Raw genomic sequence first — 26,837 nt, forward strand, 5'->3', positions numbered from 1 at the left:
GCTGGAGTTGCAGAATCTGCAACTCCCTCACTTCACCTTCCAAGTGAGAAGGAGAACCTGTGGACCCAAAATCCACGTCCCTATCTGCAGCCAGTGTTTGTCCCTTTTGGGCTATCACAGAAACATGGCGTGTTGACATGGCATACATCATGGAAGGCAACCCGTGGTGTCTGTAGATATAAAAGGCTGATTCAAAGGTAACAAATGAATTCATTCTTATTTTCAGGTGATTATACACTGATGAAAACATAATTACAGCTAAACTTAAATTAAAAGTAGGGTCCCAATTAGGTCCCTTTCTCTAGCGTTGTGTGGCTACACGTTTTGATAAAGGCCAGCACAATTAGAGGCCTGCTCTGGATTTTATGAAAATTCTTTGGATGTGTAAAACCGTCATATAAGTATTATTTCTATTCTTTAATGTCATGTGAGCACCTTGAGCAATTGTAATAAACAAATTTCCTCCTGGGATAAATAAATTGAATAAAATAAGTAAATTAAAAAGCTTTACAGTATAAATATTATATTCCATTTTCCCCAAAAGATCGTCCTAAATCTTACACACTGGACAGTGTTTCCTGATTTTTCCTGATTTGATTTAATTTTGTCACAATTCAACCTCCAGGCCACCTGGTGGCAGTAAAGAGGCAGTAATGCGCTCTTTGCTAGCACTCCGCCCCTCGCCGGTAAACAGGAAGAAGGAAGCAGCAGAGAGCAGCAGAAAGCGTTTGTTCAGTGTTTGTGTGGTTTGTGCCTGATACAGACACTGTACACCGATCTGTCTTTGAATTTCAGCTGTCAGTCCGTGTGCTAATAATGTGGGGCTCAGTGTAGCTGACACGGTGAACAGCCGCTGACAGAGCAGAGCTAACTGCGCAGACTCTAAAGAGGAAGAATGGCAGACGAAGCTCCTTTTCAGATTTTACATAACGAAGTCATACAGTACATTTACACATCAGCTGAGAACGGAGAGACGGTGAGAAACTGAGAGAGTTTTATAACATGAACAGTTACTTCTGGTGAACTGTGTTTTCGCATCACTTCTGTCATTCTTACAGGAGAATGGAAGAAATATCACCAAACTGGAGAATATGGGCTTCAGGGTTGGCCAGGGGCTAATAGAGAGGTAACAAGCTAACTGCTAATATGTGTTCCTCTTTAAACTCTTCCAGTCTCAGAATATATTGGACCGGGTTAAACTGGCCACAGTCTCATTGTTGATTAAATAGTAATGCTTCAGACCTCCCTACACTTTCCAAAAAGTGAACAGACACAGAACTAACGTTAGTTAATTTGATATAATTTAATTGATTTATTTTATTACCTTTTAAAGCTGCAGTAGGTAACTTTTAACCCTATCTACTAACAAATATCGTTGTGACTGATTAAAGCCTGATTTATCTCTTTCTTCTGTGCCATACAGCTTCATTGTTAAAAAATGTTGAAAGCACATAAGAACTTTGTTTGGATTCCTCTAGTGGTACACATCCGGCCTCATGCAAGAACCAGTTGTACAAACAGTGCCAGGGTTCTGGTCTTCATATCAACAGCTTTTCCTTTCCTCTAGACTGACAAAAGACACAGCACGGTTCAAAGACGAGCTGGACATCATGAAGTTCATCTGTAAAGACTTCTGGACCTGTGTGTTCAAGAAGCAGATTGACAACCTTCGAACCAATCACCAGGTAGCTCTTTGTCGGTCACTATCATTCGTACAGTAGGTTATCATTAACATAATGTCAACAGAATGCACTCTGAGCCAGAAGTGCTCAACAGGCTGAAACTATTGATTTAGCATTAAATACTATGATATGTATTATATACCCTGTCACCAGCTGTACTGTGTGTTTTTGTCTGTCAGTGCTGATGTTGTTGTCATGTATTTCAGGGCATCTATGTTCTCCAGGACAACAAGTTCCGATTACTGGGTCAGCTGTCAGCTGGAAAACAGTATCTGGATCAGGCCCCAAAGGTGCTCTGTCTTGATTTCAGTAGACTGTATGACTCTTTAGTGATCAGTTCTATAAGGCTGTCTTTCTTTTTTTGAGGCCCCTGATCAGCAGGGCTTCACATTGCTACAGACTCTAATTCAGTGAATTGAACGTTCCCTTTTTTACTTGCAGTTGCAGGGATGTCCTGATCACATTTTTTGTCCCCCCAGTCTTTTATTACTGAATAAGTGCTGTCCAATTACTTTTTATCAGGTGTCCAAGCAGTTAAAGCTTGGCTTCCCATTAAACTTGAGCCCAATCGACCAGATGGTGGTGCCTGTAATTTAGTCCCTTGAACCGTGTATCCGAGTTACTTTTCAATTTCATTTTCCGTTTTCAGTTTTATTTGTATATATAATCAGAACAAATGTTATCTCAGGAAACTTTTATTTAATAGAGGGAGGTCTAGACCGTACAACAGTAACACCTATACTAGTTGAAATTACTACTTCTACTACTAATAACAATAGCAACAACAATGATAACAACAATTAAAGCTGTTGGGTGGGACCTCGCCATCAACTCACAACGCCACGCCGTGTCGCCCCACGCCCAAGCCCTCATCGTCGGAAGCCGACGCCGCGCGTTTCAGACACTGTGCAAAAGCATTGAAAACTTCAAGTAAATAGGATCAAAGTTGCCACGCTGCGCTTACTTCCTGTTGCCAGTAGGTGGCGCTCTCACTATATCAGAATACTGTCATGTAGACGTGTTCAGGGCGGGACTCTTCTCTGTCTCAAACGTGAAGTTTCATTGAGATTGGACCACGTACACTGAAGTGATGAGGACGTGTTCAGGGTGGGACTGTTACAGAATATGTGAAGTTTACTTCAGAGTACTATCTGTTTTATGGCGAATTGTCGAAATTCGATGCAACTCCACGAGCACGCTGTTAGATGTACAGTCACAAATAGCACATCTTTTCATTGGCAGTTTGTTTGAACTGTACTGACCAAAAGTTGATCCGATAAATTCCCTAGGAGGAGTTTGTTTAAATACAACGCGAAAAATCATAGAAAATGACCCAAAAAAATCAAAATGGCTGACTTCGATGCCACGCCATGGACACGCCCTTTAATGTACATGCACAAATAGCACAACTTTTAATCAGGATGTTTCAAAAAGAAGTTCATAACCTGGAGATTTTACACACTTGATGGTAATATGTAGTGAACAAGGACGAATGATTTAATACTCCAACAACAGTTCTGACTCTTCAAATGTTCATTTGTTTATTTTTACCAAAGTTCATCAAAAAACTTCACAATCACACTTCGGCTTTCATAAAACATAGTATATCAATAGTAATTAATTAATGCCATGAATTTCCCATTATTGGACAATAACTTATCTGTGTGATAATTTATTATTTATATTTATTTTGAAAAGGGTGAGTTATGTGCCATAACTCATTAACTATTTGTCCAATCAACATAAATCTCACTAGATTTCTTGACCCTGTGTTTGGGAATAGGGCTATTGAAGCATTTTGAGCCTAGTAGCATAGTATGTATAGTGTCCTTCCCTCTTCTCCACAAGGAATAAAACAAGTTCAAAGGCAGTTTGAATAACTCTTCACTGATTCATTGATATTACTGGCTGCTGTAAATTGTGCTCTCTGCAGGTCAATCAGTCACAGTGCTGTCCAGCTATTTTGACAGCTGCTGCACCCAAAGCAAACACACATTATTCAGGATTTATATAGATTATACACAGTATCTGTCACTCATCATGTTTGTCTCCCTGCAGTATCTGGCCTTCACCTGTGGTCTGGTGAGAGGAGCTCTGTCCAACCTGGGAGTGAAGAGTATTGTGACTGCTGAGGTGTCCATAATGCCTGCGTGTAAGCCATGCATCACTCATCAATCATCAAATCAGACACATTCTTGATCTTTGAAACAGTTTGATATTTAAAAAAAAATCTCCTACTTACATGAAGTGGACCCCAACGTTGCTGTATTTTGTAAGCGCAGTGTGTAACCTTTAGGATGATCTATTGTCAGAAATGGAATATAATATTCATAGGTATGTTTTATAAGTTTATAATCACCTCAATATAAGAACCGTTGTGTTTGCGTATCTTAGAATGACCTTTTTTTTTATCTAAAGACACCACAGGTCACCTTCTTACTGCCATGTTTCTACAGTAGCCCAGAAAAGACAAGATAGGGCCTTTCGTGTTTTTCACGGCCACCGTAGTTTCTCCAACATTCTCCCACACTGGACCTCCCAAAATGTTTTAAATAGGTCTACACTCCGACAACCATCACTGGTATAGATACGTTTTCTGCTATCCTGTTAACACTTTAATCAATCAGGAGAAGGAACTCCATAGAGAGACTGTACTCAAGGGCAGGCAGCAAAATTTCAGTGTGGTGTCGGATTTTGGGGCAGCTAGTGGTGTAGTTGCAGATCAAAACCCCATTGCTTCACTCTCACCTTCCAAACGTGTTGGAGAAACTACAGTGGTCATGAAACTTGTGAAATACACTAAAGGTCCTATCTAGAGCCAGTGTGTGGTTTCTCTGTTCTGGGCTACTGTAGATAAAAACAGCCAATTCAAAGGTAACAAAAACACAATGATTCTTATATTCAGATGATTATACACTAATGAAAACATAGCTACGATTATTATATTGAATAATTATTGAATTATATTGACAATAGAGCCTCCTAAATGTTACACACTGGACCTTTGTAATGTAAAATATACAGTAGTTATACACAGACAGGTGACATATTAAAGGAAAAACCTCAGTAAATGAGTGGAGAAACATAACATGCAGAAGGCTTCCACACATGTGCACTCAGGTAAACTGATATTACATTAGGGTTGCAGTGCATAAACCCCTCATTATAAAGATTGGCTTCAGATGGTGAAGGCGTACACACACAGACCTCTCCATAGTCACTATACATTTCATGTATTCTGACTAGTCTATTTTCATTCAATAATTTGTTTATATTAATTCTTATTTAATACCTGTAGCCACCACACTGGAGCAGTGGACTAACACATGCTTTCTTCTCGTTCTGTCGTTTATATCTCTGCAGGTAAATTCCAGGTCATGATCCAGAAAATGTAGTTTTTTAGTCTCATGAAAGGGAAATGCCAGCCATCTTCATCAGTAAAACATACCAGTCTGTACACTTTAGAGCGTGCGGTGATGTGTGTCAAGGTCTGTCTAGACTTCCATCGTTCAGAGGATAAGTGGACAAACACTTTCCAATGCCATGACACACATTCATGATAATACTAATATAGTAATGTAAATTTATATAAAGTCTGTAAGATTCTCACTAAATGTGTGATGCAGGATTGTCATTACAGAAATGTTTTGGTGCCCTCTGGTGGTAAACTGCAAAATGTCAGTTTGATTTGATGCACAGTATGGTTCATCATTTTAAAAATATTACTAAAATATATTGATAATAATCAATAACTTTGTTAGGATTGATCCATTATGTAGGCTTAGGAGTTAATGTTCATAAAAAAACATAATATATAGAATTGAATAATTAAAAATGAGGAAATGGAGCAGCGCTGAGTAACTTAAATACAACAATGTATTTCTTTATAATTAAATGTAAGTGCCGCCTGTCAAAGGCAGGGGGAGCTCACTCCCTCAGACATGCCAAAACGTGAATTGACAAATTGAATGAATGAAGACATTTGCCTGTGATCACAATGCTCCTAACAGGGTGAAGACACCCGCTGTAGCACTGATAATGGTCAGCTATCCTGTTGAAGCATGACTGACTAACTGTTTGTACGATATTGTAGATGGGATTTTGTTCTTATTTGAATTGTTTGTTTGGACCTGGACTTCAGGTCAAATCAGTTGCAATAAATTCCAGTGTGAAATCAAGCTTTGGATGCCTCGCTGTCTGCATTCCAGCTTTAGTTTTTGAATGAAAAACCCAAATGCCCAGTTTTAATTTCTGTCAAACAGATTTCAGAATCAATATAAAAATTGAACCAATAGTTACAGCTCTTCTTAATTTAGTCCATGTTCCAGATTTGAAGAGGTTCCAAGTTTAACTCAGTGCAGAAATCAGGCTTGCTCAGTTAACCAGCTTTGTAAAATTGTACTGCAAGTCGATCCTGACATTTTTTGGTCTATTGCCTAACTTGTCCAGTGTGATTTTCTTTTCTATCAATACATGCAGTTTAATTTGATTTAGAATGTTAAAATTCATGGACAGTTATATACAGTGGGTACGGAAAGTATTCAGACCCCTTTAAATTTTTCACTCTTTGTTTCATTGCAGCCATTTGCTAAAATCAAAAAAGTTCATTTTATTTCTCATTAATGTACACTCAGCACCCCATCTTGACAGAAAAAAACAGAAATGTAGAAATTTTTGCAAATTTATTAAAAAAGAAAAACTGAAATATCACATGGTCATAAGTATTCAGACCCTTTGCTCAGTATTGAGTAGAAGCACCCTTTTGAGCTAGTACAGCCATGAGTCTTCTTGGGAATGATGCAACAAGTTTTTCACACCTGGATTTGGGGATCCTCTGCCATTCTTCCTTGCAGATCCTCTCCAGTTCTGTCAGGTTGGATGGTGAACGTTGGTGGACAGCCATTTTCAGATCTCTCCAGAGATGCTCAATTGGGTTTAGGTCAGGGCTCTGGCTGGGCCAGTCAACAATGGTCACAGAGTTGTTCCGAAGCCACTCCTTTGTTATTTTAGCTGTGTGCTTAGGGTTATTGTCTTGTTGGAAGGTGAACCTTCGGCCCAGTCTGAGGTCCTGAGCACTCTGGAAGAGGTTTTCTTCCAGGATATCTTTGTACTTGGCCGCATTCATCTTTCCTTCAATTGCAACCAGTTGTCCTGTCCCTGCAGCTGAAAAACATCCCCATCGCCTGATGCTGCCACCACCATGTTTCACTGTTGGGATTGTATTGGGCAGGTGATGAGCAGTGCCTGGTTTTCTCCACACATACCGCTTAGAATTAACGCAAAAGTTCAATCTTGGTCTCATCAGACCAGAGAATCTTATTTCTCATAGTCTGGGAGTCCTTCATGTGTTTTTTGGCAAACTCTATGCGGGCTTTCATATGTCTTGCACTGAGGAGAGGCTTCCATCGGGCCACTCTGCCATAAAGCCCCGACTGGTGCAGGGCTGCAGTGATAGTTGACTTTGTGGACCTTTCTCCCATCTCCCTACTGCATCTCTGGAGCTCAGCCATAGTGATCTTTGGGTTCTTCTTTACCTCCCTCACCAAGGCTCTTCTCCCACGATTGCTCAGTTTGGCTGGACGGCCAGGTCTAGGAAGAGTTCTGGTCGTCCCAAACTTCTTCCATTTAAGGATTATGGAGGCCACTGTGCTCTTAGGAACCCTGAGTGCTGCAGAAATTCTTTTGTAACCTTGGCCAGATCTGTGCCTTGCCACAATTCTGTCTCCGAGCTCCTTGGGCAGTTCCTTCGACCTCATGATTCTCATTTGCTCTGACATGCACTGTGAGCTGTAAGGTCTTATATAGACAGGTGTGTGCCTTTCCTAATCAAGTCCAATCAGTTTAATTAAACACAGCTAGACTCCAATGAAGGAGCAGGACCATCTCAAGGAGGATCAGAAGAAATGGACAGCATGTGAGTTAAATATGAGTGTCACAGCAAAGGGTCTGAATACTTACCATGTGATATTTCAGTTTTTCTTTTTTAATAAATTTGCAAATATTTCTACATTTCTGTTTTTTTCTGTCAAGATGGGGTGCTGAGTGTACATTAATGAGAAATAAAATGAACTTTTTTGATTTTAGCAAATGGCTGCAATGAAACAAAGAGTGAAAATTTTAAAGGGGTCTGAATACTTTCCGTACCCACTGTATATATATTTTTTCCTTCCTTCATAAACTTGTATTTAAATTTAAAGCGGCAGTAGGTAACTTTTAGAAAATTGTTCATGTATGATATATATATATATATATATATATATATATATATATATATATATATATATATATATATATATATATATATATATATATATATATATATATATATATATATATATATATATATAAAGCTTCCTCTGGTTCACTCTAGTGTTCCTAATGGTATTTGCAAGAATCCTCTGCCACCGGACCTGGACACAAATTCAAAGCTGAGAAAGATATAAAGATGCTTTGGGCTGGAGGCTTGAAGATAGTTACATGTTGAGTTTCATTCCCAGGGTTCCGAAGCAACTTGATTTTTTTATGTCCTGAGAAAGAGACTCAACAATCAACTATCTTTCTTTGCTCTGATTGGTTGTTTTCATTCAGGCCCGGTGGATTCTTGCAAATGCCATTAGGAGCACTAGGAGGAAAAATATTTGTATAAAATACCTACTGCAGTTCAATGAAAAAATACATGTATTTGAAAAAATGTAAATAAAACAATGTATTGATTTCTAATGCCACCTTTAGACATTTCTATTTAATGCTTTACCAATGTAACACTAATGTTTTGGAGTTCAAATATCTTCATTAGCTTCATTTCTGCCACACCTTAAAGTCTCCATGCCACCCTCTGGACACTCCATGAATATTTCTCTAGATCTCCCCCTGGACTCACATCTGACTTATTACTTGATAACATTACTCAATGGATAATCTTTTTCCAGCCATCTCTTTCTCTGTTAATGCTGTTACATAAGCTGTTATTTGCTCACATGCTTTCCTCCACTGGACCTCTGTGATAACACTGGACATCAGTGACGCAGCTGCAACATTTTAAAGTAATCAAGTGTTTGTTTGTGTGTTTAAGCACTCCTTACCACAACATAGCTCCACTTAAACACTGCTTTGAAACATTCATAAGAAATTCTAAAGAAATTGATAAAAATATCCCTTTTGTGATTTTCTGATATTTTATTGAGATTTCAACAACAAACCATGGAACACTATTTTAAAGCTTTCACCAGATGTACAAAAGTTGACCACGTGTATAGAATGGGAAATACACAGTATAATCAATGATTTCCTTTGCTTGATTTTAGAGATATCATTCTGTGAAAGATGACGCCATTATGCAAGTTTCCCTTTCAACTGCCAGTGCAGGCAACAGATTCACAGATCTCACAGGCATCATAGTGGGAAGCCACCAACGCTGAAAAAGGGAAAAAAAACAAAAACATAACCAAAAATATTGCTATGATAGTTATAGATATCTTGCTGTGGATCAAATCGCAAATTGACAGACTGACCTACATCCACCTGTACTAGTAGACCAACATCACCATCTTTAAAACCTCAGTATGCTTCAAACAAAGTACTTGTCTCATGAGTGTGACCCTTCAGAACAACTATTATACTGGCCTTTAGACATGGTCAGACATGTGTTGTAGCTTGTTTGAAACATACTGAAGCCTTTTGGCCACTAGGGCAATAATATACCTTATTATAGAGCCTAAATGACTAGTTTTGAATAAAGTTAGAACGCAGTCATATTACCGAAAATAACAAACCCTTTCTATGTCCCGCCCCCTTTTGCTTTGTGCCCCAATGACACTTGAGCAAACCTTGGTAAGAACCTTGGTCAACTTTCTCCTGTACTTAGATATGAAATGTGCTAGACTTGTCTATGTTGAAACCACAACCACATTTTGAAGGTTAAAGGATAAAAGTGACATATAGTCACATCTTAAGTCAGCTATGTTAGCAAAATGTTTGTGAATTAACAATTTATGTAAATTGTCTAACTAGAAAGCTAGAGTTTTGCTAACATTAGCTTTTAAGATCAAAGATAAAAGCAAAATGTAGTCCTGTCTTAAGTTAGTGAATGTAAGCATAACTAGCAGCATTTTGTTAATATTAGTTAGCTAACTTAAGTGACTATTGGTTTTATTTTAACCATCCTCAAAATGTGGTTGTCTTTTGATCATTGACGAGCATTTCTAAGTAGGCTACTTGCTGAGCCTTATTTAGCCTTACTTATCTTATGTACATTATGTAATGTAACGTTACATTAAACATTAGCTAGGTCTGATAGCTAATGTTAGCAAAACACTTGCAAATTAGCAAGCGATTGATGTAGATTACCTAGTTAGTTAGCTGGCATTTAGCTAACATTAGCTAAAATAAGATGTGACTATATATATGTCTCTTTTATCTTTGAACCATCTGTAAAATGTGGTTGTTTTTTTCAAAATAGAGAGCCAAGCACATAGCATTATCTAAGTACAGGAAAGGAGTTGACCTAAGTTCCAAAAGGGGTGGCACTTAGAAAGGGTCTTATGAGGTTAGCAATCAGATGATCTGACAGTTTGAAAATAAACCTCCAGGTTACGGTAGTCAAACTTATGTGAAAAAGAAAACAAAGGCAAACAGTAAAATCATAACTCAAAATCACACTTTACAGAACCACTTCCTGCTTCAACTGCACTCCTTCACTATGACCTGTGCAGTGGGGGATTATGTGTGCTCATTTTCAGTTTGCGGTGGTCAGTAGTTTCCAACCTTTTTGGCTTGTGCCCCCTCACTGTGGGCATGAGTTGTGAGTGGTTAAACCAATTATTTTTTTGTCCTTGTTTCATTTTAAAGGATTTATAGTGTGATGTCAAATTATTTAGTATTTCACAAGAAAAAGGCATTTGAGAAAAGTCAGTAAAAATAAACTTAATTTTGTCTGACTTTGAAAATATGTAGTTTTATGTTTAAATATTTTCTCTCTCTCTCTCTCTCTCTCTCTCTCTCTCTCTCTCTCTCTCTCTAATTCCCATAGTCATTTTGTGTCAGATCTATCTTACAAACCCCTGGGTGGTCTTGACCCCACATTGGGAACCATGGGTTTGGGGTAGCTCAAAGGTAGAGCAAATCAAGCCCTAGCACCTCCCGCTGCATGTCAAAGTGCCCTTGAGCAAAATACTGAACCCCAAATTCTTCCTGATGCTGTGCATTGGTGTGTGAATGAGTATTAGTTTTCTATTGATGGAATGAATCTGTATGAATGTGTGGATGAATGGCTGAATGTGGCATGTAGTTTTAAAGCACTTTAAGTGGTTGGAAGACTAGAAAGGTGCTACACAAGTACAGTCCATTTACCATTTCAATCAGTTACCCTGCCCTGATTAAAACTGAACCTTACCTAGTCTGGCCAGAGATGCTCCAGCATCTTTCCTCAGACACAGAGCTTTGAAGTCTTTAGGCAGAGCGGGGTGAGAACACACAGCAGCTGCTTTGACCTCCACCAGCTGGAGCTCCTGCTTAGCTGACGCAACATCTCTGGTTATCAGAGCCCCCAGTGCCTTCACTGACTCCAGAGAGAACTCAAGGTCTCCCTCCTGTAAGGAATGACACAGCAGCTGGGAATATCACTGGACTCAACAACTATCTTTTTGGCTCTTTAGTACTATAGTACTGCTGTTAACACCAAATTCCTACCCTACCTATGTTATGTAATTTCATTTCTGCCTCGTTTTAGGTGGCAGGAGTGAAAATGAGTCATCCTCAACATTTGTTGTGTTATGTTTACAGAATGATGAAGACAGCTAGAGAACAATTAAATACAAAATGGATGTAGGCTCTACAGGATAATGTTTTTTTCCATATAAATAAAGTTGAGTTGAGTCCAAAATAATTTGAGTGTCAGTGCCAGAGAAAGCAAAACCATCCACTCATGTATGAATTACTTCCTGTTACAAGAACAGCCATTCAGATTACATATAGACAGAATTCTAAACACAGCATCACAAGAACTTGGATGATATTCTGGGCAGAAGTTGGTTGAATGCTGGTGGTTTCCAGGTTTCAGGTGTTCTTACCATTACAGTCACAGCACGGGACAGCTGGAACAAAACCATGAGGAAGACTGACAAACAGACAGCGGTCTTCATCCTTTTGCTTCCTGTAATGAATTTCTTCTTGGCATCATAAACAACAGTGCCTGTTGTTTATGATGCCATGTTGTCCCATACGGTGGAAAAATTATCAGATAAATGACGGGTATTCATTGTTTTATATTCATGTTGCTGATTAGTGTGAGTACACATGATAAAGTGGCATCTTTAACAGCTAATATTTCTTCCACTCCCCTTTGCCAAGGTTGTTACTGCAGGTTTTTTTCTTTTTCTCTCCATGGGAACAGCTCTGTGCACAGCTGTCGGCTCTAACGTTTAGAACTGTATATACTGTTTCTGTAAAACACCTTTTATACATAACATAAAAGATTTAAGGTTGTACAGTGTGCAGAAAATGTGTCATTCCAGATATATGTGGAAACATATCCTGTGTTTTGTTATGATTGGACAAACAATTTCTGATTTATAATGCCCCTAGTGGTCGATTTGAATGAAACTCACAGTCTTGGTTTCAGGGACTCCTGTGAACAACTGCTGAATGTTTGGTGATGATTGGCCCAATGGTTGTTGACTTTGATCTATTTGTATGCTGAGACAAGCCCCTTTTTAAGTTAAATGGTAAATATCTCGAAAACTAAATAAGATACCAACAAGCTTTATACAACTTTTGGCCCTGACCAGGGACTACGGCAATGCACTGTCCCTGAGAAATGAATAAATAGTCTAAATACGGTTCAATAATGACCCATGGACAATTTGGAATCAATTGGACCGGTGATTTAAAAAGAAAAATCCAAATAGTGGAAAATCTGTTTAGGCAAACTTTAGTGTGATGGTGTGGGCTTGTGTTTTTTACCTTAATTATCCCCTAATTTTTCTTGGGAAGCACTCAATTTTCAGTTATTGGGTTTCATGTTTCTAGCTCATTCCAGCTTATGGCAATTTGAGCGGATGCAGCAGACAACTAACAATAATAATAATAATAATGGTCAAAATTGGATTGCCATGCCACGGGCACGCCATTCAACGGAATGTCGTAAATAGCACAACTTTAATCATGAATGTCTTTAGAATGTACTGATTAAATTTGAAGTTGATCCGATAAATTCCTAGGAGGAATTTGTTCAAATACAACGTGTGCAAATCGCCCAAAATTACCACAAAATTCAAAATGGCCGACTTCCTGTTGGGTTTGGGTTATGGGTCCAAGAGGCTTTTTTGCTTGTCCCATCATGATACACATGTGTACCAATTTTCATACATGTTAGTCATACGTGTCTTGGGGGCTGATTCTGGGCGGCGTGGCTAAGCCATTTTGCAACGCCCATCTACGGGACCAAGACAATACCTTAGCCTTCGCCACAGCTGAATTTTGTGCCACCTGATTGGAGCATCATGGAGGGTCTCCATCTCAGAAGCTGCATCTAGCTGCCTCACCTCATGTTGGGTATTAACCTCTTCACTCTGTCCCTCTGTGATGTAGAGCTCAGTGTAGATCCTGTTGAGGAGGGTTCCACTTGTGCAAAGTTTCATGAGTTTTTGGGCATGTTTACCCCCCCAAAAAGTGTTAAAGTGGTAACAGAAAAGCTGATTTTCGCCACATCGCCATGGCAACATGGTTCCACGCAAGTTCTTAAGATTCATAAAATGTCATCGTCTTCTTCCTAAGGAACTTCTGACAGAATTTCAGCTAGATAAGATCAATCTGCTGGATACATAAAAGTAAAATAATTACATTTCCTTTCACCACTAGGTGGCGCTCTCAATATTACTGAATATTATCACATAGATGTGTTCAGGGCGGAACTCTTATCAGACAAGTGAAGTTTGGAGACGATTGGACAATGTACACTCAAGTTAAAGCAACTGTTCTGGCGGTACATCAAAATTTTATGCCACGCCACAGACACACCCTTTGACAAAAACTCACCACAATCATGAAATATCATCAACAACATGTTTTGCATTTCCCGACTAAATTTCAGCTACATTTGATCATCCTGCTAGGAGTAGAACATGGAAGTATAAAACACAACATTTCCTTTCACCACTAGGTGGTGCTCTCACTATTACTGAATATTATCACATAGACGTGTTCAGGGCGGGACTTTTATCAAACATGTGAATTTTCGTTGAGATCAGATCATGTATGCAGAAGTTATGACAAATCCCTCTTTCATGGCGAGTCATTGAAATTCCACGCCACACGCACGCCGTTCGACGGAATGTCGTAAATAGCACAACTTTTAATCATGAATGTCTTGAGTTGGCTGTGTCCAAATCTGAAGACGATCCGATCAATTCCCTAGGAGGAGTTCATTCAAATACAACATGTGCAAATAGCCAGAAATGGCTGCTAAATCCAAAATGGCCGACTTCCTGTTCGGTTTGGGATATGGCATCCACTGTATTTTTATGTTCGTCTAGATAAGATCTACGCGTGTGCCGATTTTTAGGCATATCGGTGAAAGGGGCTCCGGATGGTACGGTTTATGGGCCCCTGAGGTGCCATTTTGCCATGCTCATAGTGGACCCGTGGAAAATAAGAAATTTGACTGACATGTGCGCCACGTTTCATGAGTTTTTGAGCATGTCCAAATATGCATTCGTTTAGGAGGAAAAATAGACTTCCTTCAAATACAATAGGGCCTTCGCACGGTCAGTGCTCGGGCCCTAATAAACCAGCAGAAACACAATAACAAGTTCAGATAAGTCACGTTCATAACCACATGTGACTGCTTACCCAACAGACAAATACCTCGACAATCGATAAGATTTCCAACTGCATTTGTCCTTGACACAAGCCCTCAGTTACAGTGACAAATGTGTTCTAAATTGAACTCCTGTCTTTATGAAGTAAAGTATGGTCTGCTGGCTATTCTTGTCACCCTGTAAGTGTTGAGCCCTGGGGAATCAAACCCTGGCGACACACCTTTTTTGTTGAAGAGATAAAAGTTGAAGAGCTGTCTGTCCTGTGCCTCCAGGGAGACTGAGGCGCTGTTAACCTTCAGCTTGCAGGGGTACGGGCTCTCAAACACCACCCTGAACACCCTTTCTTGCAGGTAATCCAGCCGAATAGTTCTGTATTTGGATGGCACAGTTGTGTCCACCTGTGGTCCAAACTGTTGCATGACCAGCACCCTGTCTGAGTCCACCTTAATCTCATAAAAAGTCATATTCCTGTATGTGAAAAAGCCCACATATGGAGCTGGGTTGGGTGGTGGTCTGAGAGTTGGTTGAGCGTCCCTGAAAGCACTCTCCACTGCAGGGATGAGATAGCTGTAGGCCTTACTTACAAGGTCCTGGTCTACAGGCCGAATCCCAGCCATCAGGACCACTAGTCCCAGCTTTAGCCGTGGCACCAGGGAGAGTGTGGCTGCGTAACCGTCCAGATCACCATCCTTCTTCACCACATCATAGCCGAACTGCTTGTTGATCTCCCACGGTGAGCCGGTGGAATTAGTGAAGTAGCTGCTGTGGCATTGGAAGACTGGGGTCAGCATGGTGTTTAGGGTGTCCTGGCGGAGCAGAGTCCCACCGTAAGCTCCCAGAAGAGCCATCATGAGCTTGGCCATGTCAGCTGCTGTGGAATACATCTGGCCTGCAGGTCGGTACCAGCCGAGGTTGTACAGGGGAGCCAGCTGGCCATTGCTGTACACACCCACAGCCATCTGCCTCTGGACTGCTGGTGTTAAGTTGAAACCAGTGTCCTCCATTCTGAGCCGCTCCAGAATGTTGTCTGACACCCAGCTCTCAAAGTCTGAGTTAGTCACCTTCTGGGCCAAGACGTTGGCCAATAAGGAAAAAGCAACATTGCTGTAGTGGCATCTGAGAGAAAGAGACAGGAATGTCACAGATGGTAAATGGACCTGTACTTGTATAGTGCCTTTCTAGTCTTACGACCACTCAAAGCACTTTTACACTATGTGCCACATTCACCCTTTCACACACATTCACACAGTGATGGCAAAGTCCATCGAACAGAAACTAACATTCATACATATTCACACACCGATGCACGGCATCGGGAGCAATTTGGGGTTCAGTATCTTGCTCAAGGATACTTCAACATGAGGCACCAAGAGCTGGGGATCGAACCCACAACCTTCTGATTAAGGAACTCTGCCTCTGAGCCACAGCCGCCCCAAATGTTTGCAAGTTCCCTCTGGATACAAAATACCAAAAGTTCAATAAATTAAACCTCTTTCCTTTTAGAACATGGATTGTCTAAAGTCATCACAGTCAAAAATAGAGCACACAGGAAGGAAAAAGAGCCTTACTTGGTGCCTGGATCTGCCACGAGGACATCATCCTGTAACAATGTAAGGGCTGCCTCTGTGTCTCCACTCCAAAGGAGATTAGTTGACCTTAATCTTCTGGGTAACCCTGTCAAAGTAATTACAAAACCTTAGTGAATAAAACTGGTAAATATATGTGTGTGCTGTTCATGAAATTGTGAATGCATGAAATTTGGTCCAAACATTCCTGTTTACTACATGATGAATTAATAACTTTGGTGGGGTTACTTTTCATCTAATACCATCATGATGTCAAAATTGTCCATGACTTTGATTGCATGTCAACAAGTGTTAGCATGCGATTTTTCCAACAATAATGATGTATTTTGGTTTGAGTCTGTGTCCTCAAACAGACTGCAGATAGACTTCTACCCTGAGCAGGGCTTCCCCCTCTGTTAATCTCTTCTTTTCACTCTGAGAGCACAGAGCTGATTAGCTCTATTTATGGACAAATATAGCTCCTCTCTCTGCTGATGTGACCCTGGTTAGCTAAGGTGCTGCCGTGGTTGGTAGAGTATGAGAGTCTAGACCTACATTTTGATCAGTGTTATTCCTTCACGTTGCTGTTAAGCTATTTGACTGTGATATAATATCAAACTACCAGTTACACAATGTAACAACTGTGTTATGAGCTCGCCACTTCAAGAAGGGCTCGCTAAACCAAATTCCAAATTGCAAAGTATTAAATCTCTCTATGTTAAGGTAACCAAATTTTCCCTTTCAGTGTACCGCACATACGAAGACTATTCATTTCTTTGGACACTCCTTAAATTCATACCCCCTTGGCCGTCACTCTTTTTAGTTTGCTGCTCCCAGTGACTGGAATGAGTTGCAAAAGACAATAAAACTGCACTCCCACCTTTACTAACTCATTACATGCAATAGTTTCTGATCACTGCACTTGCTTTTGAATATGCCTCCCAGGAACGCAGTACTTACTAAGATCCCTGTTGGGTATATACAAGATTTATTAATCCCTAATTAGGAAAAAAAAATTCACTCTTTTTTACAATTTTTATTATGGAACTTTATATATATGGTTGTTTTAATTCTGTCTAATATAGTTTTGTTTATAGCACTAGTTGTTATCTATGTTTTGTTTGTTATATCAACTTGCCTCCTGTTGCGGCCTCTTGGCCAGGTCATCATTGCGCATAATAATGTAATAATGAGAGGGACAGAACAGGATAAATGTCTAATATTACATTAAGTATACTATTATTTCTAATATGTGGTGAAAACAGGGACAATTTGGTAGTGAATGTTGGACTAAATACTGGACTAACTGGACTTAAGAAACACCATCAATGCAGGGGCTTAAGTCAATCATTGGGATGCAAAGCAGGAAAAAAAAATGGAGACTGTTCCCTGTTGGTGAAAAAGATCCAACAGTACCTTAATGTTTTGTTCCTTTGATGAAGATTAATCAAAGATGACCATCATGTCATTAAAACAGATTATGGGGTTACCAGAGAGCTGGCTAGCCATCCTGCGCAGGGTGAGTGCAGGAGTGCGGATGCCGAGGGTCCTGACTGACGAGGATGCTTGCCCCCCGCTTTTCCCCAGCGGGTTTTTGATAGTGAAGTTATCTGCGTACTTTTCCAGAGGGTCGTCCAGAGAGTCCACCAGGCCATCCTCCCACAGCTTGTAAAGCATCAGCACGGGGAAGATCTTAGAGAGGCTCGCAATTCTGCAATCGGGTTGATTTAAGTCAACGCAGTACATATTTTATTATTCCGATTGATTAAACAAATGTCTCCTGGTTTAATAAAACATAGCATTCCCACTGCCGCTGCAGAGATCAGATTTAAGCACTTAATTTAATGAGTGCTTCAGTCATATTGATCACAGGTCCTATATGTAGTTTACCTAATATAATGAAGATCTGATCCTACCCCCTACCCCTAATTCTAACTCTAAGCCTCAAATCAAATGTAATATCCAACAAAAGAACTAGACTGCAGGTTACATCATGTGTGTTAATGATTATTGTTCAGATGGAGCTGCTTATATGGACTGGACATGGACTGGCTGAGCGGCTTTTAGGACTGATAGCATTAATAACCGAATATTTGGCATTTAGACAAATCACCACTTCCCTTTTATCATATCTGTCATATTTTATGTTAATCTCTTCCACACCTGTTTTTCACGATGTAAATCTCACCTGTACACTGTGTACTCATTGGGTGCAGATGAGGAGGGGTCACTTATGTTCTTCTTGCCAAAGTTTCCATTCCACAGAACAGAGTCATTTAAAAGCACGATGGCTGATATGGCTGGCAACTTGGTGGTGTGAACGCTCGACCTCAGGAGTACATCTATCTGTAAGGAGAAACTTCAGTAAGACTGAGTGTAGCTAGATCCAGAATATGCATTTCAGTATGAATTAGAAAAATTTGTTGAAAGGGATTTACCTTTTCTAAGGCTGCCCTTAGCGATGTGATTGGATGTTTGAGGGGCACAGGCTCAGGGAAGTGAGGGCACATTTCCTCTATTGTCACTTCTTTTATAACCACTTCTGAGGAAAATGCGAAAAAAGGCAGTTTCATCATGTATGAAAAATGCAGACACAATTGGACAACCAGAGATGCACAGACTGTTTTGGCAGCTCACAGGTATGACTGTGGATGCATTGCAGAAAAGGATCAAAACTACACATGTAAAAAGACTGTGACCTTTATAGAAATATGGCTGTTTGTCAGTCCAGATCTTTACATAATACAGAAGCATATGTATGAAGAGCTGTAATATAACTTAGAAAACTAGACCTTCCCTAACTTTCTTGGTTTCCAGTGGACTTATTTTATGTGTTAGGATGAAAGTTGGATTTTCCACCAAAATCCAAAGGATGTGACTTTTATGTGTGTTCGCACCAGCCTCTCTTCTGCCCTACATTGTCAACAGTGCTTATAAATACATTTCACAAGCAAAGCTTGATGCTGACTAACATTAGCCTGCTTGCAAACAAGGACAAATTGCTAGCTAGCTAATGTATCTAAGTACTAGTCAGCTAATTCATCCAGACTCCTGGGGTTGGTCTGGCTGGTAAATTGACTGGCTTCTGTGCAAAGGTAACTTTGTCGGCTGTCATTGTGGGGTGGCCAGCACCAGAGGACGTTAATCAGCTTGACTGGATTGCAGCTGGCTGGCTTACTTTATGTCTTATGAAAAACAGTGTTGATTTTAGCCAATAATAAATTATGTGCATTATGTACATTAACAGTACAAAGCTAAATACTACTTTTGTAGCCAAGGGCAATGCAAGACAGCGGCATCCAACTAGCTAACTGCAGCCTGTTGTTGTTGGCCATAAACAGCAAGCTAGTTAGTAGCATGGAGTCAGTGATTCAAATAAATGCCCATGCTTGCCCCTATAGACTGTGTATGGAGTTTGAGCAACAGGATGCTGACTGCAGTTCACTTATTGGCCACTGATGTCACTGTTAACTACAGCTTTCTGAAAATTACATATAGAACCTTTAAAGGGTTTAACTGAAATTATGAAAAATTATTATTACATTATTACCAGTACAGTAGATTACCTAACACAGTCAGTATTTTGCAGTATGTAATGTATCTGTACTGAACTAAGTACAGATACTGTATATTATAATTCAGGTGCAATAAACATAATCTAGTAGATAAGGAATACAGGAATAGGTTTTTGTTACAAGAATCCAGCATGTATACACTAGCCATAAAACAATCATGTTGAGCAGTTCATTATTAAGTGCTGTAAATATGTTGTCCTGCTTTGATTTTCCCAGGGGTACACGTTTATAAAGCTTTATTATATGACTCACTGATACGTCTTTGTTTTACGCAGTCAGACAGTACACTCTGAACACTAAGTTGTCCCTGAGCCAAATTCACATTTATGTCACATACCAAGCATGAGAAACTAGAGGCAGTGACTGTTGTCTTTTTATCCAGAAACATCCAGCACTGCTCAGGTCCGCCCTCCCTCCTCCCCATGCCGTCTCTCAGCAGGAGTTAAAGTCTGCTTTAACGTGGCTGCTAATCCTGCTGCTACTATTTCCAGTTTTGTGTAATCCTGCTGCAGCTCCTGCAAACGAGCAATTACACACTAAGGAAGACCCAGGTCCAAAAGTAGTTCCTGATTGGAAAGCTGTATACTGTACTGTATGTCTTAAAAATGCTATGTGTTGGTGTTTTGGGGGTGTAAATCTGTGTTACCTGTCTTGAGCTTTGGCATCCTATACTGCCATATGAAACAGCAGGTCATGACCACAGAGAGCAGAAAGAAGACAACCATACCCAGCATGGTCCATTTCACCTTCATCTTTCTTACTGGTGGTTGTGGGCAGCGGATGCAGTCTAGAAAATATATGTTAATATTTGTTAAAAGTCCTAAAGAATGAGTATACCTCTAAATGAAGCATAAGCCTCAGAGGACGAAGATATTTTTCTTTCTTTTTCTGTTGACAAGTAAAAAGTTTGTTTGCCAGAAAATGTAACAACTTTCATGAAAATGACAAACAGCAGCTGCAGGACAAATTGATTAGCTTACCAAAGGAGAAAAATAATCTTTAGATGTCTCTCATTAGCTTTGTGTCATTCTTCTTCTTCAGACAGCAAAAATCCACATCTCATTTCCTGCGAGGTCCACATGGGAGCAGGACTGCATGAACACAACTTCCAATGCTCCTGAGCATTCACTGGCTAAAGACAACTACCTAGATGCACTTAATCCTGACTGTGATCCCTGGCTCCAGATGAAGGGCTGATTCTATTCCCACTCCACTGTGACATCATAATCTGCTGGGAGGTTCAGCCGCAGAGCCAAATGTAAGGAGTGCTGTAGAATGGAAACCTGCTGAGCACTCATCCTCAGCAATCAAATCATCTCACTTCCTCTGGCGTTAATTCCATGCATGCATCACTCATCCTCAGGATGCTCTTCATCAAAGGTTAGAGTTAAGTATTATGTGGAAATGAAGATTTACCAGCTATGAACAAACACAGGTCTGATATTAGCATGAAGAGAAGGACTAAACACATGTTTAGTAGAAGGCAGTCATAAATATACTTTCCTTCCTGCAAATATGTTTTCCTTTCTGCAACTTATAATTGTGACGTAGAAACTTGAGGCCACCAGTGCACATTGAAAATGGACAGTTGCATACTTAGAGATTCTGGATTTTTTTGTGTAGTAGATTAGAGTAAATAGGGATTTTAAACACAATATCTAATTTATTCCATGAAGGGACCGATCACATCAAAACAAAAGACAAACTTTGATGAAGTTGGGCAGTTACATTTAGGATAATGTTAAGTACACAACTCGACAAAATATAGAACACAGGTCTAGTATACACATTTTAAAGTCAAAATTTTATATTATTATTATATCAGTGTAAATAAACAGACACAATCCAATAACACCATATGTATATATATGTCTGGAGGGGATCTTTGTAATGGTAGATGGACCTGTACTTTTATAGCACCTTTCTAGTCTTCCGAAGTCCAAAAAAATATCAAAATAAAAAAGACAAAAAAATATCTTAAGCTTATTGAACATGTTTTCTCAAATTCAGTTAACCTAACCCAATTTGCTTTCCAGCTCAGAGACTTGAACTAATTAGTCAACCTAAGTTAATTTACTCACATTTGTAAGGCAACAAATGAACTTCTTTTTTTAAAGTTGAAACAATCTGCACTGGACACCTCCAAAGAGATTTTACAACATATTTTAAGCTCAAGTTAAGTTTCTATGATCCAGAAATTCAAAAGTCAAGGACCACTTACTAGCATTTTATGAAGCTTTCATCCAGAAGCTTTCAACTTTCCATGGCCCTTTTTGCAAATGGAAGTTGCTATGATTTCATTGATTTCATGATCTAAGTATGGAATTGCACTCAGATAATAACAAGTATTTGTATATGTGGTGAGGTGGCAACCCTTGTCCCTGTTGAAAGATGTTCTCTTGCGTCAGATCTGAATGTCCTCCTTGATCTTCCTCTGGTTGTCCACTGACTCCTGGTTTATGACCTTTGCCCTCTTTGCAGTGGAAGCTATGAATGGCTTTGGTTTGATGTTCACAGACAGCTGATGTTGTGTGTCTGTCTCACGTCATGTGTTCGAGTTACCGTAACTTGTTGCCTTGATCTATTTGTGTGCAGTTACCTCTCCAACCACTAGATGAAGCTATAGACTACATCATGCAGCCTCTCCACTGTACTCTAACACATTTATCCTTGGTGGCTTTGACATGCAGTTATTGACAGAATCCCTGTACAACGTGTGGACCACAACATGAAAATTTCACATAAATCAGCTCAAAGTTGCCATGCAGTGCTTACTTCCTGTTGCCAGTAGGTGGCGCTATCACCACATCTGAATATTGTCATGTAGTCCTGTTCAGGGCGGGAGTCTTGTCAAACGTGAAGTTTCATTGAGATTGGACCATGTACACTGAAGTTATGAGGACGTGTTCAGGGCGAGACTGTTACAGAATATGTTAAGTTTAGTGGAGATTGTACACTGATCCCCCACGACTGACCTGTGTGCAGATTTTAAGGATTTTTCGAATACGATAAAGCCTCCCTAAATGGCCTAAATTTGTGAATAATAATAATTCCTACAATTAAAAAAAATTAATTTAAACTGCAAGCAGTGATGATTGGGCCCTCGCACTCAGTGCCGGCCCGTGGCATAGGCAGTATAGGCAAATGCTAAGGGCGCCGTCCATCTAGGGGGGCGCCACAATGGGGGGGGGGTAAGAATAGGTGCAACTTTCAATATTTTTATACTAAAACTAGTTGGTGCTATTATTTCTTAGTAGGAAAAAGCCCACATTAATTTAACTGCATAGCAAAGCCTATTAAATAATAATAGAGTTTTCGGACGTGACCCCAGAAACCATTAACAATGTCAAAACGACCAAAACTTTCTGGTGCCCAGTGAAGGAAAAAAAGAAAAGAAGAGGAAGAAAAATGCGACAAAGACAGAGGTAAAGATAATGTGATGAAATGATTTGTCTGGCTCAGAGCAGGAGAATTGTAACCTTTAGCCTAACACGGTTTGCTAATCAATAAATATCATTAGCTCGTTTTAACGTCAGTTCATGTTATGGAGGGGCCGAACAGCTGTTATGGAAAAAAGTAATACTCCCACCTTATTAGAAATCTATTTAGCAGCTGTTTCCATTTGTCTACATTTTTATTTTGATTTATTATTGGTTAGCTAACGTTTGCTCTGCTTCTAACAGTCAGTCAAATGCTATTCCTTTCACACACCTTTATATATTAGAGTTGGAAGCCTTGTTGTTTGTTGTGTTACAGTTCAGTATTGTCTAAAGTGTGTTTATAGTGTTAAACTTTACATCCATGTTAAAGTGCACATTAATAATGTTAATACATTCCCATATGTTATATTATACTGCAGTTTACTGCTTCTTTGCATTCTGCTCATCAGCATTTACTGTAATGACAATAAGATTAAATCTTATCTAATTTGCATATCAGAAAAAATTGCAGTGTATATCATTCATGTACAGTACAGTGAAAGTAATGCATCTCTTAGGTTTTTCATCTTTATTATTTAATTGTATTCTTGAAATCATTTCTTTTAGTATTAGACTGTAACACCCAACGGTGTCTCTTACTCCTCTTCTCTCTTCAGATGCGCTGTTGAAATATTTTAATCCACCTCCTGCAAATACTGGGCCATCTACAGTCGTCGCCACTTCAACAGCATCAACTGATCCTCCTGTCGTCTCCACCTCAGAAGAACCAGTGATGCAGCATCAGGAATAAAGGCTGCACCAATAGACCCTGCTGACTGGCCATCTCCTCTAACTGATGATGTACGAACAGGGTTAGTTCACAGAGGTCCATTTCACATTGAAAACACCTTCACATTCCCTAAACAAAAGGACGGACGAAGGTGTCAACATGACTATTTTCACAGACACTTAAAAAATCAAATTAAAAAATCAGAAGAAGCTGGCTAATGTACTCTAAAAAGATGATAGCTTGTACTGCTTCTGCTGCAAAATGTTTTCCAAGAGAGATTACAAACTAAATAGGGAAGGACTAAAGGACTGGAAAAATGCAAGCCACTTGCTCAAGGTCCATTAGGATAGCCAGGAGCATAATGCTCACATGGCAACATGGAAGGACTTGGAGGTCCGTTTTGCGAAAGGGTTCACAATCGATAAACAAGAGATGGCACTCGCTGAGGCTGAGAGAAAAATGTGGCGTAATGTTCTACATCGATTGGTGGCAATAATTCAGTCCTTAGCTGAAAGAAACATGGCTTTAAGGGGGTCCAGAGACACATTAAATAAACCAGACGATGGCAATTTTCTAAAAGAGGTGGAGCCAAATTTGATCCAGTAATGAAACAGCATGTCAGTAGGGTGGAAAGTGGAGCTGGCAGTCACATACATTATCTGGGCAAAACAATCCAAAATGAACTGACAGACTGCATCAGTTCAAAAATAATAGAAAGCATTGTGATAGAGATCAAAACATCCAAGTATTTCTCTATCATTTTAGATTGCACCCCTGATCTGAGTCATAAGGAACAGCTCTCTCCCTCTTCGCAGGGCGGCTGTGGCTCAGAGGCAGGTTCGGAAGGTTGTGGGTTCGATCCCCAGCTCCTGGTGCCACATGTCGAAGTATCCTTGAGCAAGATACTGAACCCCAAATTGTTCCCGATGCCATGCATCGGTGTGTAAGTGTGTATGAATGTTAGTTTCTGTTCAACGGACTTTGCCATCACTGAGTGAATGTGTGTGAAAGGGTGAATGTGGCACATAGTGTAAAAGCGTTTTGAGTGGTCGGAAGACTAGAAAGGCACTATACAAGTACAGGTCCATTTACCATCCATTTACTCTCTGTCATAGTCAGGATAGTGTCACTAGAAGACATACCACAGGTTAAATAGCATTTCTTAGGCTTTCTTGTTGCTGAGGAGTCAACAGAAGAACATTTGTCATCCCTTATCCTAAATAGGCTAGAGGAGCTTAACATCCCCTTTGAGGACTGCAGAGGACAGTCCTATGGCAATGGTGCCAACATGAAGGGAAAAAATAAAGGTGTTCAGGCAAGGTTGCTTCAGCTGAACTCATAAGCTTTTTTTGTCCCATGTGGTGCCTACACCTTAAATCTGGTAATTGCTGATGCTGCAAAAAGCTCACCAGATGCCTTTTGCTACCTTGGGCATTTAACAAAGTTATTCAAGCTCTTCTCAGCCTCCACCCACAGGTGGGATATCCTCCTGAAACATGTTAAAACCACTCTGAAATCATGGGCAGAGACCAGATGGGAAAGCAGGATAAAAAGCATTGAGGCAGTAAGGTATCAGGCTGGGGAAGTCAGACTGGCTCTTCTGGAGGTGAGGGAAACAACTGCAGACCCTGTGGTGAGAGTTGAAGCCCAGTCTTTGGCTGAGGAGATTGGATCCTATCGCTTTTGTATCTGTACAGCCATATGGTATGACATTCTCAGCAAGGCACAGCATGTGAGTAAACTGATGCAGTTGCCCTCCATGCAGCTAGATGTGGCTGTCGAATTGCTGAAGAAAACCAAAGATTCCCTCACCTGCTATAGAAACACTGGATTTTCTGATGCACAGACAACTGCAAAGGAGATGTGTGACGAAATGAATGTGGAGGCTGAACTCAAACAAAAGCGACTGAGAACCACAAAAAGGCACTTTGGTTATGAGTCTCCAGATGAGCCAATAGAAGATGCATTTCGAAAAATGGAAACTACAATAAATAAATCATTCTGTTATTTTTAATAACATAGATGGAATCTAACTTATCAACTTATAAGTGTTTTAAAATATATTTTTTTAAAACGCAGATTAGAGATTTTTAAAAGTCAACTCAAACTCCCCTTGAACACTGTAAACCAGAGCACTTTCCAGAGTTGTAAAGTCTTGGTTCATGTTCGAATGAAACACACTGACCCATTTATACCAAACTGAAACATTTCAACCACAAAACAACTACATAAAAACAAAGGAAAGAAACTGAAAGATATTAAATATGGACTAATAATAAGAACTAAGATCCTAGACGACAATAATATATGGACATAAATAATCCAATGTAAATTCATATTCATATTTTTCACCTTTCACCAACTTCTTCCTCTGACTGATTTTTTAAAAAAAAATTAAGTGATATAAAAAAAGATACCTACTGTTAAGTCCTGCAAAGGGAAAAAGGATAACATAATAACAATGATGTTGTTGTTGTTTGTCAATAAAAAGGGTCCTCAGGGACACCTCAGGCTGTGAGACTGCTTAATTCATTCAGGGGTGGATCTAGAGAAACGTGTATGTCGTTCATGTCCACAAGTTAGCATTTAAGGGATATCAGAAAAGTCTGCTAATTCAATCACGAACAATCACATTTATCAATATTTTCTTGGAAAAGCCTTTAAATAAAGACATTTGGACTCAAAACATTATTTTGGTACATATCTAAATGTAGCATTAGAAATCAATAAATTGTTTGATTGATGAATCTCCAGACATTTTCCAAGTACACGTCTTTTTGAACTTAGTCTATAATGTTGCTATGAGAGATATGTGTTCATTTTGATTTTTAAAAATTAATTTCAATTAATGTAATCAGTTTGACAGCACTTGACACCAAACTGGGTGGTGCCAACCCATACAACCCCTCTAGATTCGCCCCTGCACTGCAAATGTTAGACAAGCTGAGCTCATTAAATGGCTACTAAAAGTCGTTTCATGCAGCACAAGGA

At 39.6% G+C, this 26,837-nt stretch overlaps 3 protein-coding genes across 4 annotated transcripts; 1 reads left to right on the forward strand and 2 right to left on the reverse strand.

Moving 5' to 3' along the window:
• Positions 1 to 678: 678 nt before the first annotated feature.
• On the forward strand, positions 679 to 5,860 carry trappc6b (trafficking protein particle complex subunit 6B). The gene is made up of 6 exons (XM_051426099.1): positions 679 to 976; positions 1,059 to 1,126; positions 1,568 to 1,685; positions 1,889 to 1,972; positions 3,741 to 3,834; positions 5,046 to 5,860. Exons 1-6 carry the CDS (start codon positions 896 to 898, stop codon positions 5,075 to 5,077), a joined length of 477 nt encoding a protein of 158 aa, XP_051282059.1. The 5' UTR covers positions 679 to 895; the 3' UTR covers positions 5,078 to 5,860.
• Positions 5,861 to 8,838: 2,978 nt separating this feature from the next.
• LOC127377835 (guanylate cyclase activator 2B-like) lies at positions 8,839 to 11,832 on the reverse strand. Its single transcript, XM_051426111.1, has 3 exons — positions 11,750 to 11,832; positions 11,074 to 11,269; positions 8,839 to 9,096 (listed from the first exon to the last, which is right to left on the reverse strand). Exons 1-3 carry the CDS (start codon positions 11,819 to 11,821, stop codon positions 9,032 to 9,034), a joined length of 333 nt encoding a protein of 110 aa, XP_051282071.1. The 5' UTR covers positions 11,822 to 11,832; the 3' UTR covers positions 8,839 to 9,031.
• A 2,631-nt stretch (positions 11,833 to 14,463) lies between these two features.
• LOC127377800 (putative beta-lactamase-like 1) lies at positions 14,464 to 20,784 on the reverse strand. Of its 2 annotated transcripts, none has more exons than XM_051426045.1 (7): positions 20,618 to 20,784; positions 20,284 to 20,424; positions 18,501 to 18,601; positions 18,251 to 18,408; positions 17,553 to 17,773; positions 16,066 to 16,171; positions 14,464 to 15,613 (listed from the first exon to the last, which is right to left on the reverse strand). In XM_051426045.1, the coding sequence occupies exons 2-7, from the start codon at positions 20,387 to 20,389 to the stop codon at positions 14,635 to 14,637; spliced, it is 1,671 nt and encodes a 556-aa protein (XP_051282005.1). In that variant the 5' UTR covers positions 20,390 to 20,424; positions 20,618 to 20,784; the 3' UTR covers positions 14,464 to 14,634. The 2 variants fall into 2 exon arrangements, with proteins under 2 accessions (XP_051282005.1, XP_051282004.1); XM_051426044.1 differs by having other exon boundaries at positions 18,501 to 18,604.
• Positions 20,785 to 26,837: the final 6,053 nt, after the last annotated feature.

The sequence above is a fragment of the Dicentrarchus labrax genome, unplaced genomic scaffold, assembly GCF_905237075.1.
Source record: "Dicentrarchus labrax unplaced genomic scaffold, dlabrax2021, whole genome shotgun sequence".
NCBI classification, from domain to species: Eukaryota; Metazoa; Chordata; class Actinopteri; family Moronidae; genus Dicentrarchus; species Dicentrarchus labrax.

Coding starts and splice junctions, on each gene's coding strand:
- trappc6b (XM_051426099.1), top strand. CDS start 896: ATGGCAGACGAAGCTCCTTTTCAGATTTTACATAACGAAGTCATACAG. Junction 977..1,058: donor CAGCTGAGAACGGAGAGACG/GTGAGAAACTGA, acceptor TCATTCTTACAG/GAGAATGGAAGAAATATCAC. Junction 1,973..3,740: donor ATCTGGATCAGGCCCCAAAG/GTGCTCTGTCTT, acceptor GTCTCCCTGCAG/TATCTGGCCTTCACCTGTGG.
- LOC127377835 (XM_051426111.1), bottom strand. CDS start 11,821: ATGAAGACCGCTGTCTGTTTGTCAGTCTTCCTCATGGTTTTGTTCCAG. Junction 11,270..11,749: donor CCCGTGCTGTGACTGTAATG/GTAAGAACACCT, acceptor CATTCCTTACAG/GAGGGAGACCTTGAGTTCTC. Junction 9,097..11,073: donor AGCATCTCTGGCCAGACTAG/GTAAGGTTCAGT, acceptor TCCCTTTTTCAG/CGTTGGTGGCTTCCCACTAT.
- LOC127377800 (XM_051426044.1), bottom strand. CDS start 20,389: ATGAAGGTGAAATGGACCATGCTGGGTATGGTTGTCTTCTTTCTGCTC. Junction 18,605..20,283: donor GATGCCAAAGCTCAAGACAG/GTAACACAGATT, acceptor CATTTTCCTCAG/AAGTGGTTATAAAAGAAGTG. Junction 16,172..17,552: donor GATGGCTAGCCAGCTCTCTG/GTAACCCCATAA, acceptor TTACTTTGACAG/GGTTACCCAGAAGATTAAGG.